Source organism: Stenella coeruleoalba, assembly GCF_951394435.1.
Source record: "Stenella coeruleoalba genome assembly, chromosome: 16".
In the NCBI taxonomy this organism is placed as follows: Eukaryota; Metazoa; Chordata; class Mammalia; order Artiodactyla; family Delphinidae; genus Stenella; species Stenella coeruleoalba.
The window spans coordinates 30,358,383-30,385,042 of NC_137162.1; the positions used below are offsets into that span (position 1 = coordinate 30,358,383).

General features: G+C 38.9%; 1 protein-coding gene across 2 annotated transcripts in view; it reads left to right on the top strand.

Annotated features, from left to right (window-relative positions):
• The first annotated feature begins 2,109 nt into the window (after positions 1 to 2,109).
• Positions 2,110 to 26,660, top strand: part of ARHGAP19 (Rho GTPase activating protein 19) — a 58,081-nt gene continuing 33,530 nt past the window's right edge. For both annotated transcript variants that reach the window (XM_079899904.1, XM_079899905.1), the window contains exons 1-4: positions 2,110 to 2,180; positions 22,929 to 23,194; positions 24,506 to 24,586; positions 26,376 to 26,585. In XM_079899904.1, the coding sequence (XP_079756030.1) occupies positions 2,125 to 2,180; positions 22,929 to 23,194; positions 24,506 to 24,586; positions 26,376 to 26,585 (613 nt within the window). In that variant the 5' untranslated portion in view covers positions 2,110 to 2,124. The remainder of the gene's footprint in view (positions 2,181 to 22,928; positions 23,195 to 24,505; positions 24,587 to 26,375; positions 26,586 to 26,660) is intronic.

Genomic DNA, 26,660 nt, shown 5'->3' on the forward strand with positions numbered 1-26,660 from the left:
AATATTCATCATCTCACCTTGAACATTTATCTAGACTTAGTGTGTGCCAGACACTCTGCTGTGAAGCAGCTCCTCAGAGGTTATCTCATTTAATCTTCACAATACGCCTCTGAGAATTACCATTGTCCTCACTTTACAGAAAAGGAAATAGAATCAGAAAGTTAAGTAACTTGTCTGGGGTCACACAGCTAGAAGCGATGGAGCCAGATTCGAGCCTAGGCTCACTAACTCCAGAGCCCATGCTCTTTAACTACGGTGTGTAGTTCCCCAAACATGAAGGACTTTGTGTAAAAAATGTCAGCAAAACAGATGAACCAGAAATATGGTGTTCTTCCTAGTTGTAGTGGTAATAGTTTAAAGTTTTGAATATTTCTTCTGTGCGAAAGCATCAGTTTAATTCAGTCAGTCGATTAATTGATGTCCTGGGTGTCATGGGGCCAGCGGTGGGGAGGGAAACCTGTTCACACTTCAGGGAAAGGGCAGAATTTGAGTCTTGGGTTCCCTGCTTTGTATATACAGCAGTTATGCAACCTGGATTTTCCAAGGCTGTCTGGGGTTCAGTGAAAAATTTCACTGATATGTATTTGTTGAATTTTGCATTTCTTTCCATGCATTTGTACAATAAGGACAATTTATTAAACATAAAACTAAATGCAATTTTATTTAGACACTTTTACCAAACTTATAAATTAATCAATTGAAATAATCTATTAGAATACTTGATTCAATTTTTGATTTGGATAATAGAGCCTGAGGATTTACTTATTCATTTGCTGAAAAAATACTTTTTGAAGGCCACTATGTGCCACATGCCACAGGGAGCAAAATAGATGTAGCCTCCACCCACATGTGGCAGGAAGTCTAGTTGGGAACACTCCCGTGAAACAAATGGTCACACAAACTATATAAGTTGTGATAAGAACTATGAGGAAGAGTACAAGTGCTATGTGAAAGTTTAGTAGGGGAACTGATTTATTCGGGGGGGGGGCATGGAAGGCATCTGAACCAGTGACTTTTATTTATTTTTTGATTTATTATTATTTTTTTTTGCTGCACCACACGGCTCTCGGGATCTTAGATCACCTACCAAGGATCAAACTCAGGCCCTGGCAGTGGATGTGCGGAGTCCTAACCACAGGACCACCAGGGAATTCCCTGAACCAGTGACTTTTAAACTGAGATGTGAAATGTAATAAAGCAGACCAGCCAGAAAAACAACAGAGCAAAGGCTTTTGAGAAACTAAAATATATGTGGATAGAGCTTAGTAAAAGAGAAAGAGAGTGCTGGGAGATCTTCAGGTGAAAGGATGCAGAAGGAACAACAGGAAAAATATTCCTAGAAAAATCCAGCAGAGAAAGATAATACAGAGAAAAAATTAATGCTTTAAGTTTACAATGTTCTCGCATTTGTTGCCTCAGTTAATCCTCACCAGAAGCCCGTGAGGCAAGGGAGGGCAAGCATAATTATGGTTATTTCTCCCACTGAGGATTAAAGCTCAGCCAGGGACAAAATTATGCAGGTTTTATCTCCATGATTCAGATCAGAGAGGCAAACTCTGTGGGTTCTTTGGGAAGCTGGAAGGGAGTAGGTGGAATGAAGAAGTGATCCCCCCGGTATGCTGTCTAAAGAAAGCAGGCTGTGAACTAAATTTAATAGGTACTTCTTGGCTCCCACTCTGTACCTACAATTCTGGGTGTATCAATCTGTATCAGGACAGAAAACGAATCTTGCATTTTAGAGAGCGACTCTTAAAGTCACTTTCAAGTTCAACAGATCTTTAATTCTGAGTTTTATACATCAGGACAAAGTTTGAGCATTGGCTTGGTATTTCTGACATGAACCTAAAAGTCGGTGGAATCCGAAGGGTTAATCAAAATGAGAAACTACAACTCCCGGCAGGCCTCGGGGCTGGGTTCCCCCCTCCTTTCTTTTCCGCCAAGACTGGGGGCGACCAAGGACGGTTAGTTATTTGAATAGACCTATAATATAATGAAGCTGTTTAAGTTGAGGAGGGCCGGTCAAGTCATCCAATCGTGTAAAAGATGGGGAAACACCTTAGCCAATCCAAAGGCAGGGGGGGCGGGGTCGGGGTTGGGGGTGGTGAAAGAAGTTTACTGACTAAGATGGCGACTGAGGCGCGGAGTGAAGGGGAGGTGCCAGCCGGCGAATCTGGCCGGAGGTGAGACAAGCTCTTGGTCCAGCTGCCTTGGAAACGAGGCCGTGGGCTGGTCGTACTGATGCCCTTCCCTCGGGTCACGGTGACCCAGAGGGGCCGGGCTTTGTTCCTTTCTCCCGCGGCGTTTCTCATCTTCGCGCCTGCGGGAGCTGAGGCGCGGTGGTCCGGCCGCGACGCTGGGCTCCAGCTGGGCCCCCGCTTGGTCCTGCTGATGCCCGTTGGGGGACTACCAGCGGCGTTGGCTGCAAACCGACCAGTTGGTGGTGGCAGCGCTGCCTGCCTTTGCCCTGAGACTCATGTTGATGGTGAGGAAACTCAAGCCCAGAGCTGTTAAGCGAATTTCCTAACGTCTAACAGCGCAGAGAGAGAACGCTGTCAGTCAGTACTTTTTAATCTCTTCCGAGGCAGTTTGTGTGGTTTAAGTCGGAGCACAGATTTGAGTGTCAGTTGGAAATGGGTTTGAGTCCTTGGGCCAGTTAAACATTTTAAAAATTTTATTGTAGTAAAAACACTTAACATGAGATCTACCCTGTTGGTACAATTTTAAGAGTACAATAAGTACTGTTGACTATAGGTACAGTGTTGTACACCAGATTTCAAGAGCTTGTTCATTTTGCTTAACTGGAACTTTATGCCTGTTAATTAGTAACTCCACATTCCTCCTCTTCCAGCTGCTGGCAACCCCCATTCCACTCTTTAGTTCTGTGAATTTGATTATTTTAGATACCTCATGTAAGTGAATACCTCATATAAGTGGAATCACTTGTCTTTCTGCAACTGTCGTATTTCAGTTAGCATAATGTCCTCAGGGTTCATCCATGTTGTCACATATTGCAGAATTTTCTTTTTTAAAGGCGAGTAATATTCCATTCTATGTGTATACTACATTTTGCTTGTCTGTTTGTATGTTCGTGGACATTTAGGTTGTTTCCACATCTTGGCTGTTGTTAATCATGCCTCAGTGAACGTGAGAGTGCTAATAATTCTTTGAGATCTTGATTTCAGCGATTTTGGATAAATACACAGAAGTGAGATTGCTGGATCATATGGTAATTCTAGTTTTAATTTTTTTGAGGAACCTCCATACTATTTGCTATACCACTGCCCTATTTTGCTTTCCTACCAACAGTGTACAAATGTTCCAATTTCTCCCCATCCTCACCAACACTTGTCTTTTGTTCTTGTTTTTATTGCGGCATGCGGGTGCTCTAGGTGTGGCGCGCGGGCTCAGTAGTTGCCGCACGTGGGCTTAGTTGCCCCGTAGCGTGTGGGATCTTAGTTCCCCAACCAGGGACTGAACCCGCGTCCCCTGCATTGGAAGGCGGATTCTTAACCACTGGACCACCAGGGAAGTCCCAACATGATTTTATATAGAGAAAACCCGTAAGACACTAACAAAAAAACTGTTAGAAATAAACAAGTTTAAGTTGCAGGATACAAAATCAACCTACAAAAATCAGTTGTGTTTCTATACAGATAGAATGAACTATCTGTAAAGGATATTAGGAAAAGAATCATATTTACAGTAGCACCAAAAAGAATAAAATACTTAGACCAATTTTTTTTTTTTCCCCCGGTATGCGGGCCTCTCACTGTTGCGGCCTCTCCCGTTGCGGAGCACAGGCTCCGGACGCGCAGGCTCAGCGGCCATGGCTCCCAGGCCCAGCCGCTCTGTGGCATGTGGGATCTTCCCGGACCAGGGCACGAACCTGTGTCCCCTGCATCGGCAGGCGGACTCTCAACTACTGCGCCACCAGGGAAGCCCTGGGCCAATTTTTAAACTTATCTCAGCTTCAGTTTCTTCATCTGTAAATGGACATAATGATGTCTATTCCAGAGAATGTCAGAATTAAATCAGACAAGCCTTTTAAAGCTCTTAGCGTTGAGCCTAGTAGATAATAACCACTCCATACGTAATACGTTTTCTTTCTCTTAGTAGAACAACTAAAGACCAGATCAGAGGGATCTGCAGTTTAGGAAATCATTACTTTATTTTTAGAGTGTTTTCTCCTAAGCAGGAACACTGAAATTTAGCTTTTCCTAGAAAGAATTTCCAGGTGGTCTTACCCCAGCTTTGAGACCTCAGTTGTCTTAATTGAGTAAGTGTATATTAGAACTCAGTAGAGTGAGCTTATTTACATTGCCCTGGTGCTTTGGCTTTGTGTCTGTTGGTGCTGTTTATACTGAATAGGAGATTCCAAATCTTGGAAAGCTGGGTTTGTGAGTGGGCACTGGAATCCCTCCTTAGCAGAGATGGGAGTGGTTGAATATGTTATTTACTATTTTATAGGGAAGAGGTTTTCCCTCTTGGAGCTGCCTATAAATGGTTGATCGTTTTTTTTTTGCCCAGAAACCATAGAGGGGGTTGATAAATTTGATTAGATCATCCTTCAGCCTGCTCTAAAATCTTGAATTGTGATGAAAATCTGAAGACAAAATACCTTTCTGTAGTGGGAACTGTTTGAATTTCTTTAAAGGAAGTTGCTGTTTGAATTTAAATTTTGGGCTATAGTATTAGTTACATGATCAGTAGATATTCCCAGAATCTTATCTGAACCTGAAACTGTTCATATTGTAAAAGAGAAGTTGAGTTTTCTAAAACTTTTTAGGGCGAGACACGTATATTTTTATTACGTATTCCCAACAGTTAGCTTTGTCTAGGTGGTCAATAATGAATGAATAATAGTTTTTGTCATTTTTAAGATATAAAATATTACCTTGTGATAAATGCCATGAAATTATTTTATGTTCTGCAGATATTAACCTTGCTAATGTTCTGTTGGTGGTGTGTCCCCTTGTATTCCATAAAGAAGAGGAAAGAGTCTGATTTGCACAGATCAACACATATTTGCATGTTGGAGAATATATGATCATCTGTTCAGAACTGTCTAGCTTTCTATTTCTATTTCTTCGTTATTATTTTAAGCCTGCACCTAATAATAAGGAGAATCCACAAATAGAAGGTGTCCACTCTACCAGTAGTGGTATAAAAATAATAGAGACTCTTAAGGGCCAAAGAGAGAAAAAGAAAAAGCTAAAGCAGGAAAAGAAATATAGCCACCTCCCCACGCAATTGGCAGTAGGGAAATATAGCTCAGTACTTTTTGAGTTGAAAAACGACATAAAAAGAAAGTACTAACTATTATTAGATGAAGAGGGGAAATTGATAACAAAGAGTCACAGGCTTTCTAACCTCAATATTCACTGGAAAAAAAGAAACCCACTGTGAACCAGAAAAAGCAAACGGGAACATATAGGGGTGGACGGAGGCAGAGCAAGCCGCGGAAGTGATAGCACTTGTGAAAAGCTGGAGACAGTTAATATGCCGGCAGCGTCTAAGTTTTGGAGCCCAAGCCTGCCCATGGAACTTAGGGAGCTTTGGAACAGACTTTGGGATACTTACATCCCATTTTGGAAATGTTTTTGGAGGATAAGGAAGGTGCCTGAAGATGGGGAAAGTGTCCTGTATCCTGGTGATTTACCTACCCCGTAGATTTCCTGAAGTCTTTTTTGTTATATTGTTCTTTCTCTTATAAGACAGCAGTGTGGTCCTTTGAGAAAAGTGGTAGATGGAACCTATTGATCTTAGGAAAAATTGTCTGTTCTCACTTGTACAAGCGGAAAACATGGTTTAAATGTCTGAATCCAATTTGTTGTGGTTTTTTTTGGCCGACCCTGGAGGCTTGCAGGATCTTAGTTCCTTGACCAGGGATTGAACCTGGCGCCATGGCCGTAAGAGTGCCAAGTCCTAACTAACCACTGGACCACCAGGGAACTCCCTGAATCCAGTGTTTTATTTGTACTGTCAAATTCTATGAACGGTAATGAGGAATAGATTCTTCAGGGGTCTTTCTTGAATCTGAATCTTTTTATTTTACATTTTTATCAGTTATCTGGCTTAGAGAGTTTGACCATTAAATTTATAGACAAGGCCAGTCTTGGTAGAAGGAGGGGGTAAGAAGAAAATAGAATTTTAAAGTTAATCTGTATAAACTGGTCAGTGGCTTACCTTTCTTTCCCTCTAACCTTTAGCTGTAGAGTTTGTGAGATTAAACAGTGCAAAAGAGGGAGGTTGCTGGGTGGTTGTGTGGAAGTCCTCAGAGAGTGGCAGTCTTTTTTGTTATTGCAAGTCCAGAAACTATTTTATCCATTAGATGGGTTTGGGGACTGACTCTATTCAGGCTTACAAGCCATTCGATAAAGGCAATTTAGGTAATTTGCATGAAGAATATAAATGAACTTATTTACAAAACAGAAATAAACTTATAGACATAGAAAACAAACTTATGGTTACCAAAGGGGAAAGGCAAGGATGGGGGAGAGGGATAAATTAGGAGTTCGGGATTAACAGATACACACTACTATATATAAAATAGATAACCAACAAGGACCTACTGTATAGCACAGGGAACTATCTTCAATATCTTCTAATAACCTATAATGGAAAAGAATCTGAAAAAGAGTATATATACATATATATATGTATATATATGGCTAAATCACTTTGCTGTACACCTGAAACATTGTAAATCAAGTATACTTCAATAAAAAAAAAAAGAATATACCTGATATGTATGTCAGGTTTTCCCATTTCATCCTTGAAAGAGACACATTACAGCTGATTGATTAGATTATTGCTTTCTCCTTTTTTTAAAAATTTTATTTTTGGCTGCATTGGTCTTCGTTGCTGTGCACGGGCTTTCTCTAGTTGCAGCGAGAGGGGGCTACGCTTCATTGTGGTGCATGGGCTTCTCATTGCAGTGGCTTCTCTTGTTGTGGAGTACGGGGTCTAGGTGCACAGTAGTTGTGGCACGTGGGCTCAGTAGTTGTGGTGCACGAGCTTCAGTAGTTGTGGCGCACGAGCTTCAGCAGTTGTGGCTCACGGGCTCTAGAGTGCAGGCTCAGTAGTTGTGGCGCACGGGCTTCGTTGCTTCGTGGCATGTGGGATTTTCCCAGACTAGTACTCTTACCCGTGTCCCCTGCATTGGCAGGTGGATTCTTAACCACTGAGCCATCAGGGAAGTCCCTCCCTTTTTTTTTTTTTTCAAATCAGCACTTATCAGTACTTTCTTCCTGAAGATACGTCTGGCTACCTGGAGTGAACCCTTTTAATTACGTTTTATTAAACATCTTTTAGAATGGGCTGTTTCTAGAAATGCCAGAGCCCATCTATTTTGTGCTGATGTTTTGCTAGTTTTTACCTGCTATATCAGTCAGGGTTCAGCTAGGACACAGAAACTATACAGTAATTTGAATAAAGAAAGTTTAGTATAAAGAATTATTGATTATAACGGGATTGGAGTAACAAGGGATTGGCTAATAAGAACTAAAGAGATCTCTAAACAATATACAAATGGGAGAAATCAGAATCAGCTGTGTATACCAAGTCGTCATGTTGTACACTTTAAATATCTTATAACTTTGTCTGCCAATTATAGCTTGATAAAGCTGAAAAAAAGAAAAGAATCCACTGTTATACACAGGACTGAGATAGAATGTACTAAGAAGAGGCACCCTAGGGCAGAGATCCCACCTTATTGGAGAACGCATGGCTGTGGCTCACAGAATGGCAGAGAAGTTGCTGTGGTGGAAGTGTTGGAAATTCACCTTATGGAACCTGCCAGAACACTTTAGGACACTGGGGAAAGCTGTTAATAGGGAGGTGTCATGGGGGGAAGCAACTGGCTTGTGGGTGCTGCTGGCTGCTGTAAACTGGAGTCTGTCAGTGGAGAAGCTGTGCATGCTGCAGGAGCTTGCCTGGACGAGCAGCCTGGAACCGGAAAGGGAAAGGCCCTGCCTCCTGCACTGTCTCTGCAGTGTTCTTTATTCATAATGCTTAACGTTGTGCCAGCTGGAAAAGGAAATACACTTAAAAGTCTCTGGCTCCATTTTTGCAGAGTAGGGAATGATGGGTGAGAGGCAATAAAGTGATAACTGGCACATGGAGAATCATCTTATCTCCAAGTTCCTAGCTTCCCTTTGCTTCAGCACTACGTAAGTCTATTCTATAGAAAAGTATGAGGTGGTGTGTAGGATCTGAATGAATGAGGAGGGACAGAAACAAGTCAGAGGACAAGAAGGTGATTGGTGCTTAAATTTGCTCGGACAAACTTATGTGTGTAAGCTTGTAAAGGTCTATATGCATTCCAAATGGAATGACAGTTTTCTGGAATAAAGAGCCTGAAGCAAGACTGTTAAACAATAGTTATTAGGTTAAATATAATTTATCTGATTTTATTTTTCTGAGTCAGGCTGATGTCTAAGATATATAGTATTACCTTATTGGTCTTTGTAATTTCAAACATGCAAAGATCCCAGCAGGTGCGTTGTTTATTGATACTTTTCCCTCAGTTAAAGCAGTACGTGCCTTTGAGCAAGCTACTTTAACTTTTCATATCTTTTTACTTGGGGTTACTGGCATGTAGTTATATGAGGTTTTAGAAATTTGTGTTTGTAATGATGGGAAATATATATAATTTTAAAAGAGTTACTACATTTCTGCCAAGGTCTAACGTACAGTAATGTTTTTTTGGTCTAGTTCTAGGATTGGGTATTGCACATGGATCTCTTGCACCAGAGTAGCTTCCAGTTATAATTATCAGTTGGAATAATACCCTCTTTTCCAGAATTTAGCTCTAAATTTGGCATAACAGCATTAAGTTTGGAAGTTTTATGTTTTTTTTTGTTTTTTTTTTAAAGAATCTGAGTAACGTGGAACAGTGAAAATAGCTGAAATGAGTTCAGTTGAAGAACCAAAGGCTGCATGCTATGTGCTGTGATTTGGCTGAAAAGAAGTTCCAATTTGTACGAAAAAACAGGACTGGCTTGTGAAAAACTAGGAAGCATTGTGAAAAACTAGGAGAAATGGTGTGGAAGGGAGAAGAGCAACGGAAAAGACAAAAATTAAAAAAGGAAAATATGAAGAAGAGAGGGTGACTTAATAGTAGAGGCTGCCAGCCATGGCCGCAGGGGCAGGCTTTGGAGGCAGCGGTGATGAAGCCTGCAAGACTGATCTTGGAGAACCGAGGCTCCAGAGGAGGAGGAGGGAGGCAGAGTACTCAAGAAGCCCGCTCTGTCCTCTGGAGGTGGAGGCATGGAAAGGAGGGCTCGTACTGTGGGCAGACACTCTTACACATCTCTGTGTGTTAGGGCTCTTTCAGGCATACGTGACAGAAACAGACTAGCTTAAGCACAGAGACACTGCTTAGCTCAGGAAACAAAAGTCCAGGGCGTAGATCAAGCACAGCTCAATCTATATTGAAGATCTCAAATCTCAATGTCCCAGGCATCTGCTTTTTACTCTCTTAGATCCGATCTCTGTATTTGCTTTATAAAAGGGCAGGTTCTTCACAAAAAGGTGGCAGAAATGGACCACCAACAGCTTCAATCTTCCATCTGGTTAGCAATCTTAGCATCTAGCAAGAGTCTTGGAATTGAGTCTTTTTGTCCTGGTTTGACTTGCGGGCCTTTGTCTGAATCAGTGAGGAGGATAAAATGTTTCGATGAGGTGAGCTTGGGTCATATGCTCACACTGGTGGCCAGGGAGTAGGGTCAGCCCACCAAACTACATAAATTAAAGGATCGGAAGAGGTTGTTGCTCAAGGGGAAACAGATGTGGGAAGCTTGAACGGCAGTTGTCCACTACACCCATCTTCATAACTCCCCTGTGCACCCTCCTTTGCTTCAAGTTACGTTTTGAAAAGGGCTTGCCACTAATGTGTGAAGAAAGCATTTTATGTTTCCTAAAAACCTACCAAATAAAAAACCAAACAAAAAAGCCCTTTAATTAAGTACTACTTATCTTTTTTTTTTTCCTCCACTGTCAAACCCTTCTCATCTTTAAGACCTACCTCAAATTTCAACTCTTGTATAAGGGTGAAAGATTCTCTCCTAACTCTGAATTCTTAGAGCTTTCATTGACTGTACCATGCATTTGGCAGTTAATGATCTTGTATCATCTTTCGTGTTACAGTCTTTAGCCACTACTTAAAATCTTGTAGGAAAACCATTGTTCTTTTCTGTAGTTAAGTATAAAACTATAGTGATGGGTAAAAAAAGAGTGAGTTTGTCAGAAGCTTACAAGTTTTGTGATTTACCTTATAAATAATTATTTAAATATGGAGTGCGTTAATGACAGTACATTTATAATGGGAAATGTGTTAGTATCAAACTGTAACACTGTATAAAGCCATAGCTTTTAAGATAATCAGATGAAAACATAAATAACAATATCAGTTATGAAATTAAATACAGATAATTTGTCAAGCTGAACTATTACCTGAAAGCTAGACACCAGTTTTTTGTTATTGCAAGAATGAAACAGTTAGAATCACAGAAAAATTCAGTCTCCTGCCAGCTGAGTTTTATTATGCTGTAGTATTTATTAACCTTAAGTTTTAGAAAAATTAATATGTAATTAAAATATTGTGTATACTCAAAAGTATGAAAATGAGATGCTTCCTTTAAAGCTATATAGATTAGGCATATAAGTTTAATTAAGTTTGGGCCTTATTTCTTTTGCTTACTGACCAGGGTATATTACATAGCATAAAACAAATTTCTTGGGACTCAGTAAGATTACAAAGTACGATAATGATCTGAGCCAAGCTATAACAGATAAACTTTCCCCACTTCAACAGAAAATATTGTCCAACATACCATGTAAAGCTACATCTATTTCAAAAATGTTCCTGATTATATGATCCTAATTTTCTTTTTTTGCTCCATTCATTTTTCACCATAGAAAATTAAAATGATTTGGTTGATCTTTGTCCAAGTTTCTGAAATGTGTTACAATAAAGAAGTAAGACATTGTTTGACATGCTTTAAAATAATGTTATCCGTTTAGAGATAAAGATGTCTCAGTTGGGTTCTATCAGTATCAATGAAAAGAGAAAAAAAATTCATGAATGAAATATAGAAATCACATGGTTCTTAATATTAAATTTGTAATTGCATGCCCTATGACAGCTACAATTGCTACATGTGTTTTAATTGTACCTTTGGGGAGGGGGGAACCTCATTAATTTAGGAATTGTAACTAAAGAATGACATTGGGATTACATAATGAAGTTCTTCACTTGTTTTATTATTTTTTATTTTTTAAAATCTATTTATTTATTTTTGGCTGCTTTGGGTCTTCGTTGCTGCGCGCAGGCTTTCTCTAGTTGCGGCGAGCGGGGGCCACTCTTCGTTGCGGTGCGCAGGCTTCTCATTGCGATGGCTTCCCTTGCTGTGGAGCACGGGCTCTAGGCACCTGGGCTTCAGTGGTTGCGGAACGTGGGCTTCAGCAGTTGTGTCTCATGGGCTCCAGAGCGCAGACTTAGTAGCTGTGGCGCACGGGCGTAGCTGCTCCGCGGCATGTGGGATCTTCCCGGCCCAAGGCCCGAACCCATGTCCCCGGAATTGGTAGGTGGATTCCCAACCACTGTGCCACCAGGGAAGTCCCACTTGTTTTATTTTTATGCTGAACACAATTACAAGGATAAAACCAAGTAAGTAAAAACAATGACACCAAAGAAAAACTCACCAAATAACAGGAAACTAACAATTAGGGGAAGATGAGAAACCAAGAAAGTGTGCAGGAATATCATTTAGTAACAGTCTTTTTTTTTTTTTTTTTTTTTTTGCGGTACACGGGCCTCTCACTGCTGTGGCCTCTCCCGTTGCGGAGCACAGGCTCTGGACGCGCAGGCTCAGCGGCCATGGCTCACGGGATCAGCCGCTCCGCCGCATGTGGGATCTTCCCGGACCAGGGCACGAACCGTGTCCCCTGCATCGGCAGGCGGACTCTCAACCACAAGCGCCACCAGGGAAGCCCTAGTAACATTCTTGATGTTATCATCAAATACTTTCTGCTCTCTAAGAAAGTCAAACTTTAATCAGAGAACACTACATGCACTATAATAAGCCCTTTGAAATGTGGCTAGCTTTTGTATTTTTAAGTCTATTTAGCATTTTAAAGTTTTCTGAATTTTGGAATCCCTACAATCCCTGCATTGGTTGCACTAATAGTTTCTTCACTCAAGTAACAAGGTCTACATTATTTTTTTCTTTTGGTCAGGTCATTTTGTGGCTGCTGTCCTTGTGACCAAGCTCTCCTTAATTAGATCTGCCGTTCAATCTGCTTCATTTGTTAGGATGACCCTAAGCAAGAGATCAGTCATCTTTCAATCCGTGTTTTTCATCGAATAAACTGGCTTTTAAATATTAAAAATAAGTACACCAATGTGAAACATACAGTTATGTCATTGTGTTAAACTTTCATTGAAAATTTGAACCCAGGGTATGTATATTAAGATTGTACAAAAAAAAAAAAAAAAAAAAAAGATTGTACAGAGGGGGGCTTCCCTGGTGGCACAGTGGTTAAGAATCCACCTGCCAATGTAGGGTACATGAATTCGAGCCCTGGTCCGGGAAGATCCCACATGCTGCAGAGCAACTAAGCCCGTGTGCCACAACTACTGAGCCTGCGTTCTGGAACCCGTGAGCCACAACTACTGAGCCCGTGTGCCACAACTACTGAAGCCCACGTGCCTAGAGCCTGTGCTCTGCAACAAGAGAAGCCACCGCAATGAGAAGCCTGCGCACTGCAACGAAGAGTAGCCCCCACTCGCTGCAACTAGAGAAAGACCGCACACAGCAACAAAGACCCAACACAGACAAAAATAAATAAATAAATAAATAAAAGATTGTACAGAGGGGCTTCCCTGGTGGCGCAGTGGTTAGGAATCTGGCTGCCAATGCAGGGGACGTGGGTTCGATCCCTGGTCCAGGAAGATCCCAATGCTGTGGAGCAACTAAGCCCGTGCACCACAACTACTGAGCCTGCACTTTGGAACCCGCAAGCCACAACTACTGAAGCCTGTGCACCTAGAGCCTGTGCTTTGCAACAAGGGAAGCCACCACAATGAGAGGCCCGCGCACCACAACTAGTGAAAGCCTGCACTCAGCAAAAAAAAAAAAAAAAAAAAAAAAGATTGTACAGAGGATAAAGCCTAAATTTATTAAAGCATAAATATTTTAACTGACACAATAGATTCTTTTTAGGTGTTAAGAAATAAAAGTGTTGAAAAGAAATTGGAATATTTAAATTGTAAAAATTTCATTTCAAAAGTATTAATGTACTTCATGCACCGTAAAATCTCATACATTAGAATCTGTCTTTTCAATATCTCATCATCTCAACAGTTGGTGTCACTCACAGTTCTGAGTGGGAAATCGTATTGTATTGTGTTTCCCCAAAGTGGTGGTTGCTTAAGATTTACTACAGTGAAAAAAATCTCATAATTGCTTCCAGTTTCAAAGGAGTTTTAGCAGAATGCCCAAGATCTCTTTAAAATAATGACACTTAAAAGACTAACATTTATGTGCAAATGCAATAAAAGAAAAATTGTTCGCAACCCAATTTTTTTCTTTTTTTTTTTGGGGTACGCGGGCCTCTCACTGTTGGGGCCTCTTCCTGTTGCAGAGCACAGGCTCCGGACGCGCAGGCTCAGCAGCCATGGCTCGTGGGCCTAGCCGCTCCGCAGCATGTGGGATCTTCCCAGACCAGGGCACGAACCCGTGTCCCCTGCATCGGCAGGCGGACTCTCAACCACTGTGCCACCAGGGAAGCCCCGCAACCCAATTTTTAAAGTCATCTCATGGGGTCTTCTGGGTGCCCATGTGCTAATTGCACCTGTAATTGACCACTTGTATTTTTGAAAACAGACATAGTGGAAAAAAAATAGTATCTTGTAGTGTTCAGTGAATTTTAAGCTTCTGGATGCCAGAGACTTAGTTTAGTTTCTTGTTCCTGTACCTTACAATTTCTTAAAATTATAAGGCACTCAGTAGATCACGGTTAGTTTGAATTTAAATGACATGTGAGTGGCTGTGATTTCTTGTTTGGCTAACATGTGCCTCAGAAAAGCAATTCACCTTCTTATGATGGTTGATGAAGAGACTTACGATTAGTTTCGTAGAATACTGACTAAGAGATTAAAGCTCTTAAGAGTTTTCAATATGTGAAGTTATATAGATATGAACAAGTCATATGCCAGAGCAAAAGCATTAGCTGTCTCTTGGATAGTATTAATATCACTCTGGACTTTGGAACAAGTGGATTTAGAAGTAGTCTTTTGGAACCTAATCTGACCCTAGGTAGAAATACTTTGGTTTTAATTGCTTGAGGCTCATGGCATTTAAAGTCTGTAGGAAAAGATAGTCTCCTGAAGCTTTGACTATACTTTTTTGAGGGGTAAATAGCTTTAAGATAATGATACGAGAGACACTGTGCTGTCAGTGAAGCATCCTATAGAACTTTCTCCAAATGAATAGGGAATTTTGCTGTTACTTTTCTAATACAAGTAAACTTTCTTCCAATTGTACACCAGCCATGGGGAGAAAAAGTAAGGGAGGTGGCAGCAACAGAATTAATACTAATTCTTGTGACACCCAAAGGGATAAAAATTGACAAGTTAAATATATGTTAATAAACTTGTGTTATTGGTGCTCGTAGGAAGAATAATTAGCCTTCTTGACTGAGAAGTTTTCATCGTCATTTCATAGGGCAAAATCTTGATCACATTTCCAGAATGTTTAGGTTAAGAGGGTAAGCAATCAGGAATTCCTTCATCTGCCACTTTAATTCAGATCAAGTTGCTCTAGTAGTCTGAAATTAGTTCAAGTTGGGATCAAATAAATATAGGGGCCAAATATATATATTTTTTTATTTATTTGTTTTTATTTTTGTCTGTGTTGGGTCTTCGTTGCTGTACGTGGGCTTTCTCTAGTTGCGGGGAGCGGGGGCTACTCTTTGTTGCAGTGCCTGGGGCTCCTCATTGTCATGGCTTCTCATTGCGGAGCACGGGCTCTAGGCGCGCAGGCTTCAGTAGTTGTGGCATACGGGCTCAGTAGTTGTGGCTCGTGGGCTCTAGAGTGCAGGCTCAGTAGTTGTGGTGCACGGGCTTAGTTGCTCCTCGGCATGTGGGATCTTCCTGAGCCAGGGCTCGAACCCGTGTCCCCTGCATTGGCAGGCAGATTCTTAACCACTGTGCTGCCAGGGAAGCCCCAAATATATTTTTGTAGATGATTGGAGTCTAAATTAGTGATAAGAGGTCCATATTACAAAACCTTGGATAGCTACTTTTAAGGGCAGATCTTGGGATGTAAGTGTTTCAAAATTGTTGTTTAAGAAATTTTATATTATTTCCTGAAAAACTGTGGTACTACTTATCAACTTTAAACTGTTTCTGTTATAAAAACCCTGCCAGCTTGGACACACGGGACCTACTTTTATCCTTTCTTTTTATGTACAACTTTCATAATACCAGTTTAACTTTGGCATGTAGAAAAAGGGAAGAATAATAGCCTCTTCTTTAATACTTGTATTCATATCTAACAGCTTTCCAATAAAGTGACACATTTAAAGCCATGTTTCAGAGCCAGAGATTGAAAAAGTAGTAAGAGAGTGCATACTTCTCTCAGGGTGGTAAGTCAGGTTTAGACAACTTTAAATATAGCTCATATTTTGATAGATGTTGCCAAGATTGTGGTTCTTGGAGAACAAATCAAGTTAAGCAATTCACTAGGGAGGAAACATTTAGTTTTGTGGGTATGGAGTTTTGGTAGTAGTCAGCCAAAAGATACATCTGCAGGATACAGGTTTTTTTTTTTTTCTCCCACTGCCTTGAATTTTGCAGATTCATGGGTTCAACATGCCTCAAAAGCACCTGCATTTCATTTTTATGTAATTGATTTTTCAGCTGTGAATTTTGTTTCCAGTCCTTTCACTAAGCATATCACCTTACATGTAGAGATCCATCTAGTGGTAAAAGTAATCATTGCAGACTATAGGTAATAAAAAATATCCTGTTTGAGGGGTAGGTCTTACCTCTATTACTCTTTGGGATAGTTGCCTAGTATATGCATTTAAATACTGGAGTCCTTGCGATTTCTGTATGCCTGTATACTTAACTACTAATTCTCCTGGTTCTAGACATTTATGCAAAAACCTTTATGATGAGGAAATTAACCTTTAGTATATACTGTACTTAGATTTTCTGTGATATTTACATCAAGTTGTAGCAAGACTTAGGTCAAAACTACTTGGTTACTTAAAAAAATTTGTCATCAAGGATGTTGGTTATACATACAAGTAATAATATAATCAGTCCTCTTTCTAACACCCAGCTTCAACAAATGTTAACATTTTCCAGATTTACCTCAAATGAACCACTCCCCTTTCCCCCAGCTGAATACTTTATCACAAAAACAGTGCTAACACCCTAGAAACTCCCCTTATGCCCTCTGGCCTCCTCATAATCACAAACCCCCAAAGGTAACCATTATCCTGAATGGTAAATACATCTTCGCTTCTCTTTACAATTTTGCTACTTAAGCAAGTACAGATCTTCCTTGATTTATGATGGAGTCGAAAATGCATTTAGTACCCCTAACCTACTGAACATGATAGCTTAGCCTAGCCTACCTTAAACATGCTCAGACCACTTACATTAGCCTATAATTGGTCAGAATCATTTAACACAAAGCCTGTTTTGTAATAAAGCGTTGAATATCTCATGTAGTTTATTGACTACTCTACTGAAAGTGAAAAAACAATGGTTGTATGGGTACAGGATGGTTGCTGTCCAGCATCACGAAAGAGTATTCTACTACATATTGCTAGCCTGGGAAAAGATCAAAATTCAAAATTGAAGTACGGTTTCTACTGAATGCATATTGCTTTCACACCATCATAAAGTTGAAAAAGCGTAAGTTGAACCATTGTAAGTTGGAGACTGTATCTCTAAACACTGTATTTTTTGTCTTTTTTTTTTTTTTTTTTTTTTTTTTGCGGTAAGCGGGCCTCTCACGGTCGTGGCCTCTCCCGTTGCGGAGCACAGGCTCCGGACACGCAGGCTCAGCGGCCATGGCTCACGGGCCCAGCCGCTCCGCGGCATGTGGGATCTTCCCAAACCGGGGCACAAACCCGCGTCCCCTGCATTGGCAGGCGGACTCTCAACCACTGCGCACCAGGGAAGCCCTATTTTTTGTCTTTTTAAAAAATAATTTATTTATTTATTTTTGGCTGCGTTGGGTCTTCGTTGCTGCGTGCGGGCTTTTCTCTAGTTGTGGCGAGTGGGAGCTACTCTTCGTTGCGGTGCTTCTCATTGCGGTGGTTTCTCTTGTTGCGGAGCATGGGCTCTAGGTGTGCAGGCTTCAGTAGGTGTGGCCCACGAGCTTAGTTACTCCACTGCATGTGGGATCTTCCCGGACCAGGGCTCGAACCCGTGTCCCCTGCATTGGCAGGCGGATTCTTAGCCACTGCGCCACCAGGGAAGCCCTGTCATTGTCTTTTAATTTGCAGTTCCTTGGTGTCTAATGATATTGAGTAGCTTTTTAAATGAGATTTTATGGAAATCTCATGCTTGTTTTTCTATTAGGCTATTTATTTTTTCTTATTGATTAATACGAAGTCTACATATATTCAAGATATGAGCCATTTTTTGCTGTATGTATTGTAGATATATTTTCCCACTCTGTGCCTGTCATTTTCACTTTCTTGATGGTGTCTTTTGATAAACACAAGTTCTCATTTTAATGAAGTCAATTGTATTGATCTTTTTCTTTAATATTTTTTATGTGTTATTTAAAAATTATTTCCCCACCCTGAGTTCAATAATATATTCTTCTATATTACCTTCTAGTAGGCTTATTGTTTTGTTGTTCACCTTTAGATCTATAATTCACCTGGAATTGACCTTGTGTATAGTGACATAGGTGTCAATTTTCATTTTTTCCCCCTATAGATGTCCACGTGTCCCCGCACCATTTCGTGAAAAAGTCATTCATTCCCCATTGATTTGCAGTGCCACCTTATCCTGAATCCAGTAAAGAAGAAAGGAAGTAATAAATATAAGAGCAGAAATTAGTGAAATAAACAACAAACATGTAATAGAGGAGTTCAGTAAAACCAAAAGCTGGAACCTTGACAAAGCTAATAAAAATTGCTAAATCTCTAATAAGATTCATAAATTAAAAGAGAGAGAAAACATAAATTACCAATATCGGGAACAAGGAGGAGGACATCACTACAGAACCTGGACACATCAAAAAGTTCCTAAGAGGATATTATGAACAAGTTTATGCCAGTAAAGTTTGAATATTTATGTGAAATAGACAAAACCCTAGACATATCTGGCTTACCAAAATTAATACAAGAAGAAATAGAAAATTTGAATAGTTCTGTAACACAAAATAAATTGAGTATATATAATTAAAAACCTTACAAAGAAAACTCTAAGTCCAGATGGCTTCATCAGCCAGTTCCATCAAACATTTAAAGAAGAAATGACACAAACTTTTTCAGAAAACAGAAAAATAGGACACACTCCCCAACTCACTTTGTAAGGCCAGCACAACCTTGATACAAAACCTAATGAAGACAATATAAGAAAGAACAATTCCACGATAATCTCACTTATGAACATAAATGGAGAAACCTAAACAAACTATTAGCAAACCAAATTCGGTAATATATAAAAATGATAATACATTATTATAATATTGGGTTTATTCTAGAAATGCCCAGCTGGTTTAACATTAATCATTCATTCACTACATAAAATAAAGGAGAAAAATTATATGATTGTCAAAAAATTTTGATGAAATTAAGCACAGACTCATGATAATAAATAACCCTTAGCAAACTAAGAATAAGAAGATATCACCTGAATCTGATAGTTTATGCCAAAATGATGGGTGGGGAAAAATACCATTTTTCAATTTTCTTTACCCTGATAACTTCTAAACTTAAGATTCTGTTCATGTTTATTAGTCATTTAGACCCCTCTTCTATGAATTACTTGGTTATATCTTTTGACAAATTTTTTTTTCAGTTTATGGCTTGTCTTTTATTATTACTTTTAAAGTTTTACATTTATTTGTTATTTATTTATTTATTATGAATGGGTAGTATGTTCACGAGTCAAAAATCCAGAAAATACAAAAAAGCATACAGTGAAAAGTTTCTCTCCCACTCCTGTTCTTTCATCCAGTTCCTCTCTCCAGAGGCACTGTGACTTCATTTTTTGAGAACTTTGTTTATAATGTTATTTGTTGAACAGACATTTAAAATTTTAATGTAGTTAAATGTTTCAATCTTTGTGGATTGTGCATTTTATGTCATGTTTAAGAAGTCTTTTTTCTGCCTCATTAATTTATTCTTTTTAAAGTTTGACTTTTTTGGAAGGGAATCTAAACAAGAATGTATATATGTACATGTATAACTGGTTCACTTTGCTGTACAGTAGAAACTAACACAACATTGTAAAGCAACTATATTCCAATAAAAATAAAAAAAATTGGCTTTTCATATTTGGATCTTTATTCTGTCTGGAATTTATTTTTTGTGTATGACGTGAGGTAGGGATCACCCTTCCTTTTATATTATAAAACTGCTTGTCCTTATACTGTTTATATTGTGTGATTGTTTTGTCTAATACAACTTTCAGTGTGATGGGAGACTACGCTTGCGTTTCATCTATGTGTTGGCAAATACAATTCACTTGGTCCAGTTTTTAATTTCTGTTTTGTTCCTACTTGCAGATGAGTGCTTAGAGTCCTAATAAGTACTGCCTTTCAGGCCCCATAATGTGCCCTTGTGTCCGCTAACATGTCTGGAATTTGTGTAGGCTGTGATGGGGCAGGGAAAGGAGGGTTTCTTTGTTACAACGAACAAGGAGAAAGCTTTTTTCCTGTCTCTTCGATTTACCAATGCCTCATCAGAAGCTTTCAGCATTTATGTAAGAAATTAATTTTTTTCTTAAACTTGAGCAAACTTAGAGTTTGTTTTAAAATTAGATACTGTAGAGGAGGAAGTTGTTTTTGCTTAAAAATAGTATTTTTCTTTTTCTTTAGCCCTTCTCTTAAGTTCTTGACCATGTTCTGTGATATTCTCAGCTTTATATTGTGGTACTATGTATTCCATGGAAAGAGATTAGCGGACTTTGTGATATGGGGATAATTTAAAAACATAACCTACTATATCTGTCTTTTCCATCTCTTATCTTCCATTTTACTTCCTTTTTTTAACCACTTCTCTCCCTTACTTTTTGTCTTACCACATGCTCCACTCAGAAAAAGTGAAGGAGAGGAAAAAAAAAGAACTAGGTTAAAGAAGTTAAAGTGAGACAAAACAAAAGTGAATGATTATGGGAAGGAAGGGGAGAAAAAGCAGAAGGGGAAAAGAAACTGAGATTGCTTGTTTGTTACTTGTGTATTAGGACTCCTAAGGTGTCTCTTTCTTGTATTCCTTGTGAATAGGTAGGGGCAACCTTGAACTTATTTATTCTCCTACCTATTCTACCTATTTCGGAGGGAGCAGACTGCAAGGTAGAAAGGATTCTGTTGAGAAACGATGTAGTAGGGTTTTGTGCCTTCGGCTCCTTTCTACTTGTCTATTTGATCCAGTTTAGTGCCTGAAGGTCAACTGTGATATAAGTTTTGGAATCTCAACTGAGTCTTACTCTGGATATTAATAAACTAAAGATCTGGAGGTTATATGTATGTATGTGTTTCTACTTTAAGAATATAATGGATGCTATTCATGTACATTTATATGTTAGAATTAATTTGATCTGGATTCTGTTTTTCAGAATTAAAAGGGATGTGACATCCATAAAAGCTTAGATCTGATAAATTTTAAGACTCTTTTTGGTGCTAACCCATTTCATGATTTTCTGGCTCTCTCAGTAGAGTAGTAATTTCTCATTGGCAGTGATTATAAGTAATAGTTGTCTATTGACTCATTTCTTGACTGAAATAAGCTGACATTAAAAAAAAAGGCTTTGTCAATGCTTAGGATGAAATTGCTTTTGATTTTATTTGGCTTGTATTATAATCATTTGCCAATGATTATACAGGGAAAATTATACAGGAATTTATACAGGAAAAATAACCTTAGTGTATAAAAAGGTTGAGGAAACAGCATTTTAAGTTCTCTTTCTTTAATGACTTTTTGGCTTGAAAATACACATTCATAATTTTTATGTAAATTCTTATGTTATCATTTTAGAGAAAAGAAATTTAGTAGCCACCAACTGAAGATTTGGGCTGTTGAATAAAATTATGTAATAACTTTTCAGGGAAGTAGAGATGAACTTTGAAATTTACCCATGCCTTGTTTTCATTATACCATGTTAAAAGTGATCCATGTAGGACTTCCCTGGCGGTGCAGTGGTTAAGACTCTGTGCTTCCACTGCAGGGGAGCTAAGATCCCACATGCCATGTGGTGTGGCCAGAAAAAAAGAAGTTCCATGTAGTATTGGCAAAGTGTGTTAAAGATTAGTTATATTTAATGTTTAGAGATATCATTTTTCCTGGAACAGTGCTTTGGTACCTAGGGTGTTGTGGAAACTTTTAAGTTGTGATTGTTTTTATTGTGGGAATGTTTGATTGAGTCAGGTGGATTTCAGCTTTGTCTGACAGATGTGATGACTTGTCCTTTCTGGCTTGTGTTACATTTACTCATTGGTTGTATAATAGATGGCTGTTTATATAATGAAAATTAGAATAAGCCATTAGAGATGATTGATAATGGATACAAACAAGTGGTGATGTGTCTGCTACAAGAGATGGAATAATACAGTTCTTATATGTAACATGTTAAAATTAGAAAACAATAGGGAAGAAAATATTTCTGGGAGTCAGAGGAGCTTTGCTAGAAGTATAGCCCAAATAATTTAGGAGTGGAAAACCAGCTATGATCAAGGGCCAACAGAACATATCTGCTGAGTATTACTCAGTGATAGAAGAGTGAAATTAGAAGCAAAATACAGAATTTTTTTAAGTGCTTTAGAGAGGAAGAACCTGTCTGAGCAAAGTTTGGACTTAGACGATGGGCCAAAGCCATCCAGAATGAAGGATTTTAAAATAAAACCCATTTCTGAACCTTGGCAAGGCTGAATTAATATCTATTTTATGTACCTGTAAGTGCCTTCCATTCTAGTGAAGGCTTTTTGGTTATGAGGAACAGAATCCAAAGCGCCTGGCTCAGTTGAAGGGGACTGATTATAAGGAAACACCTGCCTGTGTAGGGACCCAGGAACCAAAGAACCCTAAGGGTAGAGTAAATGTTTTCAAAATGTCTACTATACTGTTTAGATATAGTTTTGGCTCTTCAGTAGTCTCATGCTCACTGTCACATGGTTTCTGTGGCATTTGCGACTAGCCTGTGTTACTGTCAGCAGTTAATCACTGGATGGAAAATACCATACAGTGCTGGCTATACTCCCAGGAAGGCCTTAATTTAATGATTACCCATTGCTGTGTTAGGGGGAACAGCTGCAGTTCTGATGTTTTACAAGAATTTAATGGTAATAGTTTAGGGTTTGACTGTTTTAATAAGGAAAGTGGTCTATGTGACTGCCAGTTCTAATATACTCTTAGACTCAGGAGGCTGTAAGGATCTCTATCTTCTTGCAGTGAATGCCTAAAATTAAGAGGCAAATTCAGGTCATATCATAGAGGCTGTTTGGTGTCTTTTCTTTAAACTAAAATTCTAAGGTGGATATAACCTAAACAGCAACAAGCCCAAATTGTCTTCTTTTATGCAGTCAGCAGATTGGGGATTAGGTTTTCAAAAGACCAGTCTGTAGGTTATATATATGCCCACAGAAAGAATGAATAATTGTATGGTCGAGAGGGAATGCGAAACCCATATTAAAAATGATCCCCCCAAAGATTCTTCTGTTTCATGTTTTCAGAGATGCCATCTGCAATTTTGTTATCTGCAATGACTCTTCCCTTCGAAGTCAGCCCATTATCTTCAATCCTGACTTTTTTGTGGAGAAACTCCGACATGAGAAACCTGAGGTGTTCACCGAGTTGGTGGTCAGCAATATCACAAGGCTCATCGACTTGCCTGGAACTGAGTTGGCTCAGCTGATGGGAGAAGTGGACCTTAAGTTGCCTGGTGGGGCCTGCCCGGCATCAGGATTCTTCCGGTCTCTAATGTCTCTCAAGAGAAAGGGTAGGAGATGTATCTGTGAAGGGGGCAGGTCTCAGCTGCTCCCTGGGCTTCATTCTGAACATCTGCATGTTCATGGAGGAGTTTCTATTATTATAAAGCACTTTTTGTCATTTTTCATTTATATGAGTAGTAAAACCTTAAGTAATATTAATAAAAATTATAAAAACTGTCTAGATAAATTAAAGCATATATATCAGTCCCCAAGATATAACATGATTAGTTTAGGTAGTTATCAGGGGCACCTTGATTTTCATGCCCTATTAATACTATACTAAAATAATATTAAAGATACAAAGTTTCACAGCTGGTGAGTACAGTAAAGAAAGTTTGAACATTTTTTTATTGCAGTAGTTCTCAAATGTTTTCATTCCATGGAATGCTTTGATAAGGCAAATACCTATGAATCACCCAAAAAAAGCCTTCTCAGAAATAAGTTATTAGTGATATATATAATAAATTATGACTATTAACACTGCTTTTGATAAGATGTTAAAGAGGTACTATTTTGTTTTTTAATTTTTTTAAATTAATTTATTTTTTAAAATAAATTTATTTTTTATTTTTGGCTGTGTTGGGTCTTCGTTGCTGTGCGCTGGCTTTCTCTAGTTGCGGTGACCGGGGGCTACTCTTTGTTGCGGTGCGCAGGCTTCTCATTGTGGTGGCTTTTCTTGTTGCGGAGCACGGGCTCTAAGCGCGCAGGCTTCAGTAGTTGTGGCACGTGGGCTCAGTAGTTGCGGCTTGTGGGCTCTAGAGCTCAGGCTTAGTAGTTGTGGCACATGGGCTTAGTTGCTCCACGGCATGTGGGATCTTCCCGGACCAGGGCTCGAACCCATGTCCCTTGCATTGGCAGGCAGATTCTTAACCACTGAACCACCAAGGAAGCCCCTGTTTTTTTAAATATTAGGAAATCCTGAGGGCAGCAAAAAAAGTTTAAACATTATAACAGATCAGACCCTATACCAACTCTAGTGGATAATCTATCATGCTCTGACAATCATGGGTCTAAGTTCTATTTTTTGTTTGTTTTTAAATTACATATCAATATTCTAGGTATTGCTACTTAAATAAGAAGATGGTCTTTGCCTTCAAGGAACCTACCATCTAAGATTAAACTCGCAGAGAGTTGATTGAGAGTTTTCTGATTACATTTTCTGGTACACTTCCAACTTTAAGGTTTTTGTTTACTGACCCTGTGAAAATACTTGCTAAACTGTAACATAATATACTTGAGGGGTATGTTGCTTTTAAGTATGCTGATTTTGTACTATTTGTGGAAAATATAGCCTTGTTCTATTGTATGGTTTTTTTCAGAAAAAGGAGTAATATTTGGATCCCCACTGACAGAAGAAGGCATTGCCCGTATATACCAACTGATTGAATATCTACACAAAAGTAAGACTACTTGAAATTTTGTCATTCTTTGTTAATGAAGAATTGTCAGTTTTCTACTGGGAGCTAACATCCTTGATTTAGCAATTGTTAGGTGACAATTAACCATCAACAAAGACACTAATCAATGATAATTTCAGGTGGTATGTTTCTAAATATATTTCCTTTTAAATTTCATCTCATATATTGATTTGTTTTATACTCTCAAAGATATATATACATTAGATAGTGTCTATGAAATCACAATTTCCCCTTGACTGAAAGAGACATTTCTTCTGTAAAAATACGTTGCTCCTTTATAACATTTACTCCAGGGAGCATAATTTATTGCCAAAGATACTTTTCATCTCTAGAATTCTCTGATTAAAATACACTCTTCACTTAATTCCTTTTTCATTTTTTTAGTAGTCATACTGGTTATGTCATTGCTCTAAGTGTTTGGCAGAGCTGAGTGTATATGAAATGTGTGGCTTTATGTGATGTCTTGATAAATTTGACACTAACACTTATTTATGTCTTATTCTATATGGGACATTGTGCTAGGAGCTAGAGCAGAGGTTGCAAACTGACAGCCTAAGAGTTTAAGTCATCTATATTCATATTTTGTTTGTTTGGCAAAGGATTAAATTAAAAATAAAATAAGTTATCAGTCTTTTAAAATGGAAACAGTCCAGGTTTTCAACTTCTTTGGATAATAGGAAATAATAGGAAGATCTAGCATCCTTGGGCCCTGTTGCCACTTGGACACAGTCAGCTGGAGCACAGGTAGGTGCTCCTCAGTTTGCTAGGGTTCCTGTTCATTCATTTACTGTTACCAGCCTGGCGTTGTAGGCATTTGAACTTGGACCCCTGAATTAGGGGGTTATACAAAGAAATATGGACCTAAGCTGAAAACATAACTCTCGTGCTTCTTCCAGGTCAAACCAAAACAATATGTCTCATCTTTTTTATCCCCTTAGATTAGCTTAAAATATAGGTGGGAGGGAAGAATCGTTTAGTTGGGATGACCCTGAGCTTCTGGGAATCTCTTAGACTGAAAGGTGATCTGATAGGTTAGAGTTTTAATTCCTGGGGCAGCACAGAGACTCTAGATTCATTTTAGGCTGGGAAACTGTTTTACAGGAGCAATGAACCCCCACAGATGAACTTGGCCCCTCCAGCAAAGTCTGAGATGACCCACGGGAAGGGGCCTTCAGGGAGATTTGGCTTTCTTCCAACTTATTTTTCAAGCCCGTTCTGACTATTAAGGTTAAATTCAGGGAGTGAGGAGGGATAAATTAGGAGTTTGGGATTAACAATATACACACTACTATATATAAAATAGATAACCAACAAGGACCTACTGTATAGCACAGGGAACTATACCCAATATCTTGTAATAACCTATAATGGAAAGAATCTAAAAAAGAATATATATATATATATATATATATCTTACTTTGCTGTACACCTAAAACTAACACAACACTGTAAATCAACTATATTTCAACAGAAAATTAAAAAAAAAAAAAGGTTAAATTCAGTTTCCAGGTGTGCCTCAGGAGGTTCAGTGACTCCTGGGTGGACCACGTCTCAGTCTGGGAGATCTCTGGGTGCTCAGGGATGTTCAGATATGTTTCCTCAGGGGCCAGTAGGTTCTAAACTAATCTGGGAAGAAAGACAAAAACGTCCTTCAAGTTCTTTGTAAAGGGTCTTTCAAGTATAAAGTGGTCTTTTAGATGACTTATTTTAATCATAATTCCTCTTTTTATTTCCTTTTTCATGTCCTCTGTTTCTCTTCCATGCTGAACAGACTTGAGAGTAGAGGGTTTGTTTAGAGTACCAGGGAATAGTGTCCGACAGCAGATTTTAAGGGATGCTCTCAATAATGGAACTGATATCGACTTGGAATCAGGGGAGTTTCACTCAAATGATGTTGCTACCTTGCTGAAGATGTTTCTAGGAGAGTTACCTGAGCCCCTGCTGACACATAAACATTTTCATGCACACCTCAAAATTGCTGGTGAGTATAGGAGGTGAGAAAGAGATGTGAATACATTTCTTTCAATTTAGTAAAGTCATCTGGAATATTCTGTTG